This window comes from Belonocnema kinseyi, chromosome 5 (genome assembly GCF_010883055.1).
Source record: "Belonocnema kinseyi isolate 2016_QV_RU_SX_M_011 chromosome 5, B_treatae_v1, whole genome shotgun sequence".
Classification (NCBI taxonomy): Eukaryota; Metazoa; Arthropoda; class Insecta; order Hymenoptera; family Cynipidae; genus Belonocnema; species Belonocnema kinseyi.
In genome coordinates this window covers 143,423,515-143,433,898 of record NC_046661.1, presented here as the reverse complement: position 1 = coordinate 143,433,898, position 10,384 = coordinate 143,423,515, and the positions used below count along the sequence as shown (strand labels likewise).

The 10,384-nt window shown below is 25.7% G+C and overlaps 1 protein-coding gene across 1 annotated transcript; it reads left to right on the top strand.

The window, feature by feature from the left end:
* Positions 1-330: 330 nt before the first annotated feature.
* Positions 331-6,301, top strand: LOC117172861. The gene is made up of 3 exons (XM_033361124.1): positions 331-471; positions 4,948-5,071; positions 5,600-6,301. The coding sequence occupies exons 2-3, from the start codon at positions 5,014-5,016 to the stop codon at positions 5,923-5,925; spliced, it is 384 nt and encodes a 127-aa protein (XP_033217015.1). The 5' UTR covers positions 331-471; positions 4,948-5,013; the 3' UTR covers positions 5,926-6,301.
* The last annotated feature ends 4,083 nt before the right edge of the window (positions 6,302-10,384 follow it).

The window sequence follows — 10,384 nt, the reverse complement described above, 5'->3', positions numbered from 1 at the left end:
ATTGATTTTAAATTATCCCGGAATAAATACAAATTTTCAGTAAACATTTTTATATTTTTGATTAATTCCAAAAGTACATAGAAATGTAAGAATCAGTTTCTCAAAAATTTCCGATTTAGCTCCAAGTCGTTAATATAATAATTTATAAACTTTCTGCGACATAATATTTTACAAGTTTGTAATAAAATTTAATATATAATAAAATCGTCGACTTCTAAAAAATGTATACGCGATAAAATTTTTCTTATTTCTCGCGGCAGGCTACTTCGAATTTTTTGAATAAAATTTAATGTGCAATAAACCTGTTCACTTCTAAAAAATGTACGCGTTATCGCAAAATTTTCAAATCTATTCCGGCGCTACTAAAACGTTCTAGTATTATTTTTATTACTTTTCCACTATATGAGACACATTTGTTCAGTTTCTAGTGAAAATAAGCAAGTGAAAGAAGAAAATTTCCAACTATAAAAGGTGCGTTTTTTTTAATATTCAAATAATTTTTATTTTAATATAACCTAATTAAAGGAATTCCAAGGATTTGATGAGAATTTCTGTTTTCACCTTAATATAAAGCTAAAAAAGTCCATAGATACATCTGAAAAATGTACGCGTGCTAAAAAATTGTAATCTCTTGCAGGAATATTGAAAAAATTAACTGATGCCTTTATTATTTTGATAATAATTTTCAACAACAAAAATGCATATTTAACCCAGAGAATTCATGTTCCACAAGAACAAATGAATTATCATCAAGATATATAAATTTTTAACCATACTGTTGAATTGGTAACAAAGAAGATAAACTTTTAAACAAGAAGATTAATTTTCTGCAACAGTAGATGAATTTTGAACAAAATAGTTCAAATTTCCTAAATGAAATATATTTTCAACTAGCAGGATAAATATTCAAGCAAATAAAGGAATTTAAAAAAAAATAGAATTCTTAACCATAAAAGCGTAATTTACATACAAAAAAATTTTTTTATAAGGTTAAATTTTTAATCTAAAATAATAAATTTTCGGGAATATAGTGAAATTTTAAACCAAATACCATCAACTTTTTTTAATGGTTAAATTTTAAACAAAAAAACTTTTTTTTAATATTTAAGTTTTTAAGCAAAGTAATGGGTTTTTAACAAATTCATGCCTGTTTAAAAAGTGTAATTTTAAAGAACGTCGAAATTTCCATTTAACAACAAAAACATAAATTTTTATTGTTGAACTTTTCACCGGTAGAATCAATTTTCTACAAAGAAGACGAAGTTTCTACAACATAAAAATTGTAACAAAATACACAAATTTTCAACCGAAAAAGAGAATTTATGACCAAATTGTTTAATTTTTAGATAAATAATTGAATTTCCAATTAAATAAAAAAACATTTAAAAATTTTTAAACATTCTAAATATTTTCCAAAATTATTGGTATTTTTCATAAAATTTAAAAAAACTTAATTTAAAAAAAACGCCTATAGTAAATGGTAATGCAGAAAGTTTCAAAGTCTTGATGATTGCATTGCAGAAGATAATCTGATTCTTTTAAAAAATAATTTTTTAAAATAAAAAAGCATTAAAAGTGTTCTGAGGAATCTTAAGAGAAATTGATTTTTATTATTTTGATACTTTTCGAAATCCTTGACATCTCACAATTTTATTTGTAAATCTTCAAAAGTCTAAATTTCGTTTGGATTATTAAAAAAAATTTCAAACTTTAAATTATACTTGCAATTTTTCAAAAATTGTATATTACCTTTAAATTAGTTAAAATTTTAGAAAATAACATTTGAAAAATACTACAAGTTTAAAAAGTGGCCTAAAATTCTTTTTGAAATTTTTATAAACCTATTTAAATTCTTGGATATCCTTAAAGATTCATTTGTATTATTGAAAAATCTTTTAAAACTTCACAGAGATTTAAAGAAATCTTGCCTTGCCCTAACATTTTTCTCATTTGTTCGACTTTTTTAAAAATTATTTTAAATGTCATTTTTCAAACTTTCCTTTAAATTTTTTTTAATCTTCTTAAATCTTTAATTGTTGTTGATTCTTTTTAAAATTTCGGATACTCCTGAACATCGTTTAAGTATTTCCAAATTTATATTTATTTTTATTTACCTAAATATCAAAATAATTAGAAACCAGCCAAATTATAATTTCAGTAAGTTTGCTAAGAAACTTGCAATGCATGGATCTGGTTAAAGATTAATTATTTCGGTGAAAATATATTTGTTTGGTTGAAAATTGAACTACGTTATTTATAATTCTAGTATTTTGTTCAAAATTTGTACGTTGTTGTAGAAAGTTAATCTTCGCTCTTAAAAATTTCGCGCTTTTAAAGTTTCATTCGGATCGGCCATTCGGTCAAGTCCGTGATTCTTCGGATCAAGTTTATGATAGTTTTCATGGTTGCGTTCGATAATTCAAACGGATACAAGTGTCAAAACAATGTAGGTTACGTTATATAGTAATTACAAATAATCAAAGTGTTTAATTAATAATGAAGTGAGACATGTGAACTGAGAAGTAAACGTCATTTTTTTCTATGCCAATAACATTATAGAATAGCTGCTAAGTGACAAATAATATAAATTAGTAATAATATTCTGTGCTTCCAGTGGGCGAAGAGTGAATGGTGTTTAACGCTTATTTTTACTACATAAAAATGTATGTTATGTATAGACAGGATATGTTTCAAATAAAGTGAATGAAATATTACATGCGTAAACTTTAAATTAACATTGCCTATATTTACTGACAGCGATTAGCGCCAACAGGTGAATCTGAACATAACCGTTTGAAGTTTCGAACGCAACCATGGAAACTATCATAAACTTGATCCGAAAATGCACGGACTTGGCCGAATGGCCTATCCGAATGCAACTTTAAAGGCGCGAAATATGAAAATACCCCTGTACAATGGCTTCTCCCCTGCTCTTGTGCAATTCGGGTAGCATTCAACTCGCCATGTATGTAAGCCCCAGCGTGTCCACACTGTATATATAAATATATATAACTAGTTTTTAAAATTTATTCTTTGGATTAAAAGTTTATTTGCTTGTTTGAAAATTAAGCTATTTTTTTCAAAACTTTCTGTTTTAGGGTTTAAAAGTCAACTATTTTTTAAATAGGTCATTGTATTTTTTTTCAAAATTCAACTATTTTGCTGAAAATTTATTTCTTTTTGCTTGAAAATGCAACCTTTCAATTACTCAATCTTTTTTGTCTGTAAAGAATTATTTTCTCAAGAGTTGATTTATTTGATTAAAAATTTATCATTTCAGTTAAAACTTCATCTACTTAAATAAAAATTATGTTTTTGGTCTAATTGAAAACTTATCTTCTTAATGCAAAATTTAACAATTTCGTTAAAAATTTACTTATCTTTGTTTGAAGGTTAATTTATTTACCTTAGTATTGCGGGCATTTTAATCTTGTAATATTTTTAATGTAGGATATTTTTAAACAAAATAAGACAATATTCCAGATGAAATTAAAAAATTTATTTATTTATTTTAAAAAATGACATTGTTACCATAAAAGATTACTTTTTCACAAAATACTTGAATTTTCCAAAAAAATGTAATTGATTTTTCAACTAAATGAATTAAATTGCATTTTAAAAACCCATAATTTTTATATCAAAACGACAAACTTTTAACAACAAAATTGAATTTCCATACAAAAAATATTTAAGTTTGACTTTTGAACACCACAATATGTGATTTCTACGTTAAGTACATTCTCTGCGAATTATTTGAATTTTCGACCAAAAAGGATGACTCAAGCGTGTTCAATGAAAAAAAAATATCAAGCAAAAATTGAATTTTTAGCCCAGAAGATGAATTTTCTACCAACAAAAGACAAATTGTCAAAAAATAAATAATTTTCAACTAAAAAGGATAAATTTTCAAAATAGATAGAATAAAATTTCATTTTTAGTTTAAAAAATAAGTTTTCAACCAAATAAAATAACTTTTCAGCGAAGTAGTTTCATTTTCAATGAAACAAGTGGGTTTCCAACCAAAAATGAATCATTTTTAACAAACTACTGACACTTTCAATCAGGTGTTTAAATATTTAATAAAAATTTAAACCCAGAATAGTTGCATTTTTAAAGAAAATAGTGAACTAGTTACCAGAAAAGACAAAGTTTTAAAAAAATACAAAAATATTTAAACAAATAGTAGAATTTTTAACCAAAGAAGATTGATTTTCAAAAAAACATGATATAATGAAATTTTTAGTTAAAAAATTAATTTTATAAATAGTGTATTTTCAATTTAATTTTTGATATAAAATATAAATGTTAATAATTGACAATATTCTGCAATCGGGTGAAACTACTAAGCTATTTTTATTCATATAAAATGCAAGAAAAATTTCTTCTAGAAAAGAGGAAAAAAATTTTACATTCGTTATCTTAAATTATTAGTAAAAAAGCTAAATTTGGCAGAATAATACACATGTATAAGCAACAAATAATTTGCCTTATTTTTATTAACCTGAAATATTCATTGAGGAATTTTATTATTTAGGAATTTTTTTATTCGTAAATTTTCCTACACGGGAATTGTATTTTTATTTTCCATAATCTTATTATTCGGGTATTTTATAAATCGGAATTTTCAACATTGCTTGAAAATAAATTTTTCAAAATAAGAAAATCATACAAAATTTTTCCACGCATGTGAAAATTTTTTTATTGCATTGATACCTTTCAAAATATTTCCAAAATTTCCAAATTTTATTCAGAAATCTTCAACGATCAGCAATTTAAGTAAAAAAAACTCGTTAAAATTTTTTTTCAAATTGTAAGAGGACCCTTCTTTTTTATATTATTAGTGTATTGAGGCAAGCAAATTAAAAATTTTAACAATTTTCAGTGAGCTTGAACCAAGACACTTTTGGTTTTAAATTTTCTAAGTTTATTGTTTTATTTTTCTTGCAGAAAGCTTTTATTTCATTATACGATACTGAGCAATCTCGATTTATCAGGATCCTCGATTTAACGAAGATGAAGATCCATATTAGTGTTCCTCTCTTTAATCTAGCGATTTTCTTCAGTTTTATTGGTAAATATAATAATATAATTATATATAATAATGATACCTCAATTTAAATGTATTTTGTTAAAAATCTAACTTTTGCTTCGAAAATTTAATTAAAAACTAAAAATTAAAGTTTTTCTGTTTTTTGTTCAAATTCATATTTTTTAATTAAAAATCCACAAATTCAATTTAAAATTTCACGATTCAAATTCGAGCGTTTGCGTGGACTGCTTCCAGCCCCGAATTTCGGAACTTTATAGTCTGCTGTCCGCCTAATTCAAAGATCGTATTTTCAAATTTAATTTATTTAAAGAAAGCATGGGAATTCCAAAGAAGGGAGTTGTACGGGAATAGAGGAAAGACTGTGATGCCCGATCTAGTAATTAAAGTAAAGTGAAACCCTTCAATAGCCCTCCCTTCTATAGCCCTTCCGAGAATCGACGAAGGAGCGGGCTATTATGAGTTAGTTCCCACTCATCGTCAGCCCCATAATCGGCGCTGTAGACGAGTTTTACTGTATTAAAATTAATCTAATTCTATTTCTTTTTGCAGAAATAAGTTCACAGTACAATACGGATTCTCTTGGGGAGCAGTATGTGGATCTTCCAATTGACATGGGCCTCTGGTACAATATAAGCAATAATGGAAAGGTAGACATAAATAATAAGGAAAATCAAAAGACTCTTGGACTACTGGACGGTGATTTAATGGTTTGTGTATTAGAAGTATTAAAAAATGGAGTAAAAATGGTACGTGCATTAATGAAAGGCGACGAAAGAGTTAAGGTTGAATTTAATAATTATGACGTTTATGATGATGATGACGCATCCTTATATCAACTCGATTTTGACAAAGAACTTCCCAAAAAAAATCAATAAAATTTCCCACTGTTTACCCTCTTTGATGTCGACACCGGCCCTCGCTCAAGGAGAAACCAATTTATTCACCCCCACTGTGATATAATACAAAAAAAAATCGACAGTAATTTTGATAATTTATAGACATTGTCTATATTTAAACTATGTTTTATGTCTATGATTAAATAAAATCACTGTTGATTAATATTAGTTTCTAGTTTTAGTATTATATCATAGTAGGAAAAAGAGGATATATTGGTTTATTGGTTACGTGGAATTATTTACAAATTATTAAACGGATTACTGGTTGCTAGAAAAAAAATTTGGCACAGCGGCAGCGCCAGCTACTGCAGGCTGGGTCGACTCCCATGGGCGCGTTTGACCACGTATAGCGAAAGTAGCGCAATCTACAAGGAGGTGGCAAACTGAAGCGTATCCATGTGTTCATGCACGTAAATGTGTATATTATTTGACTGTGTTGCATGAATTAAAACTCGAGAAAATATACGAATTAATTAAAAATTACACAAATTTAAGACGAAAAATGTGTAAATACTGTTTCCTGTACCATTCTTCGGCATAAATTTGTACAATTTTGCAATAATTCTCCAATAAATGAAGAATTACATTACACATGAAATGTAACCTTTTTTCAACATTTTATTCATTCGCATCATAATAGAGAAGTGAAATCAGTGACATCCTGGCACAGCACAAACATTTTAATTTACTTTAACTTTGTTTATTTTTCAATGTCCTGATTTCACTTCATACGGCGAGGCACAACTTTTTTGAACTTAGCAAAATTTAAAGTTTGCTGACAAAAACATAACCTCAACGAACACTAGAATGGCGGCGCCAAGATATTTTAAGAAAATATTACCCCCACTTATGACCCTACAGTAGAGCCATCTACAAGGAGGTGGATAACTACAAAATTATATGTGATCACACGCGCCCATGGGAGTCGACCCAGCCTGAGCTACTGTACAGCAGTTGTGCGTAGGCTTCGCACAGTTTTTATATCGATTTTGGCGCAGCGGACGCGCCAAACAAGTTTTTCAAAATACAGCCTGTGATATTGATGCGCATGCGTCAATATTCGTTTTTTATTGGCTTTGCTTGACGCATAAGCAGCAGTGCATCAGACCGTCATCAGGGGCATTTATTTAAACGGTGCAGCCAGTATTGCAAACGAATTTTTCATTTTAAAAAAGAACATACGGACATTATGTTTTATTAGTTTTTTTTAAGTTACTTTTCTATTTTTAAGTCATACATGTTCTATAATTTGTTATGTAGTGCGCGATGAACTTCTGAAGCAAATTTTCACTCCACCGAACGCATTTAAGATAAAGCGATAAAAAACGAGTCAAGTAAAAAATAAAAAACTATAGATTAAATCTTATTTCTGAATGGCTATGAACAGGTGGAAATTTGATTTAGAAATTCATTGCACACTCCGCACGGAATTATGTAAACAATTTAGAGATATTGTAATTTCTTTACATTCTACTGTTCTTGTTAGCCATAAATCAGCAGTATATATTTTTTTAAATAAAGCATTTTCTGACCTAACAAATTTAATTTTAACATCAACAAATTTGACTTTAAATCATGTACAAACGACTTTTTTTAATTTGGATTGGATGCAAATTTTCTTGGAATGTATGATTGCAAGTAGTAATCATTTTGGTGTAAATTATTTTTAACATTTTTATTCGACTTCGTCTGAAAAATAATAGTTTGTAATGATAAAAATGTACTTGTGGATTGAAGAAATAAACGGATGTAAGATGACACAGAGCTTTATCTTTTATATGTTGATGTACCTCTACACCATTGGTTATTCTTTTCACATTCAGATCCTAATAAAAAGGGGCAACCATTATTACGCTAATTGTAATAGCTTAGTGAAAATTTGAAAATTTATTAAGTTTTTTATAAAATAATAGACAATTTATTCGCACTAAATTTGAGAAATGTATAGACAAAAAGCGTTTTCTAATCGAATTCATAGAAAATAATAGATAATTTGTTATTTTACAAGGACTTGATCACAGTACATATTTAGAAATGAAATCAATCAAGCTTTTCCTATAGCATTGGCCAAAAATTACACGAAAATATTACGTACTTATAAGTTTTAGTTATTTAAACATATTTTTATCACGGTAGGAGTTTTAAACAGAAATGCATTTCCTTAAAGTAATTGCATTCTTTTATTTAGCAATCACTCTGTACGATAATTAACAATCAATAATTTTCTAAACAAACTTAATTAACAAATGCGTTTTTTGGCCATCTTTTATGTTAAAAATTTGTTTTTTCAGCATCACCAAAAGTTAAAAAATAATTTTTTAACTTTTTTTAAAAACCTGGATAACGATCTACCGTTTTCATTGGCATTGCTAATTTTAAAGAACAATTTTTTTATTATAATTATGTTATATTATAATTATAATATAATATAATTATAATATATAATTATAATTATAATTATTATAAAAACTCAATTATTTGGTTTAAAAATTAAGTATTATGTTATAAATGTAACTATTTTTTTTTTAAAGTCCTCTTTTCTATCAAAATTTTAACTACTTTGTTAACATTTATTTATTTGTTATTTGAAGGTTTATTTCTTTCGTTGAAAATACATTTTTGACACTGAAAATTTTAAAAATTGACCTATTTGGTTGAAAGTTTAACTGTTTGATTGAAAACTTATATTTTTCGCTTAGAAAATTCAACTGTACATTGTATTAGTTAAAACACCAATTATTTGATAGAAAATTAATTTATTTGTTTTCGATTATGATTTTTTTTAATTGAAAGAATTTTTAAATAAAACTTTTTAAATTGAATGTAAGGTATTAAAAATTGAAAAATAATTGACTTTACAAGATGATTCTGAATCCGTTCAAAATTGAAGAATTAATAGATTTTAGTTTTTTAAATTATTTTCAATTATTACTTCAAATATTATTTCGGTCTAAAAAAACTTATTTTTAACCCATTCAGTTAGACATTTTTTAATTAAAAAAAGAAAATATCGTTAATTATTAGCAATATTTGACCTTCATTTAAAACAATCCATTATAAACAACTATTAAAAACTATAAGAATTTGAACAAAATGCTTCGAAATAGAAAGCCTTGAATTGTTAAAATTGTAATGAGCTAAATTTTAACTTTGAATGCTACAATTTTAATTTAAAAAAGATTCAAAATTAATTTAAAACTTGAAATTATTTCAAATTATTTGAAACATGATGTACGTTGTTGCAGATTTTAAAAAAAAAAAAGCTTTTTGAGAATAGTAAAATATTTAAAAAGAATAACAAAAATTGTTGTGATTGCTAAGGAAATCGTAAATGATTTTTTATTTTGAAAAATTAATTTTAAGTGAGTATTTAAAAAGATTAAAAATTTTTTTAAAACAAATAATCAGGGCGATTTTAAGGCAATTTTTTATTTTGGTTTTTTTTAATATTAGGAAAAAATCTAATTAACAAAATATATCAATTTTCAACTCAAAAGTTTACTTTTTACCAAATTAATTAATTTCCTATAAAATAATTGGTATTTTAACTAATACAATGTATAGGATAAAGTTTCAACCAAAAATGGAATAGTTCAGTTTCCACATAAAAAATTTAATTTTTAATCAATCCTAGAATAGTTACATTTTCAGATAAAGAAAAATAATTTCGAACAGAAAAAATGAATTTTCAACAAAGTTGTTAAATTGTCAACCAATAAGATGAATTTTTGACCAAGAAAATTTATGATCTTTAAAAAAAGACAAATTTTAAACAAGATACATGAATTTTCAACGGAATTATTTAATTTTAAAATAAAAAAAAAACGAATTATCTGCAAAAAGCTGAATTTTTTAAACGAAAAATATCAGTTTTTAATCAAAGAATTAAAAATTCAACCAAATAGTTCAATTTTCAACCACAACTATAAAACGTTGTTAAAAAAAGCGTATTTTTTTACAAAGTAGTTCAACTCTTAGTGAAATAATCGACTATTAAACCCAAGAAGATATACAATTGATATTTCAACCAAAAGATTGCATTTTTGACCAAAAATGATACATTTTCAACCAAAAAGATTAAATTTCTACCAACAAGGTCAATTTCAAACAAAATACCTGAACTTTCAACGAAATTATTTAATTTTAAAGTTAAAAAGAGTATTATCTACAAAAAAGCTTAAATTTAACCCAAAAATATGATTTTTCATCCAAAATTTTAATTTTCGACCAAATAGTTTAACTTTCTATCAAACAGTTGACTTTTATCGCCCAAAAGATGCATTTTTTACTAAACAGTAAAATTTTTAACAAAAAAGTTAATTTACAACAAAACGACTTTGCAACCCAAAAATATTTACAGTTGACATTTCAACAGAAAAATTTAATTTTTAACCAAAAAGTATAAATTTTTGATAAAACAATTTTATTTCTACAAAGA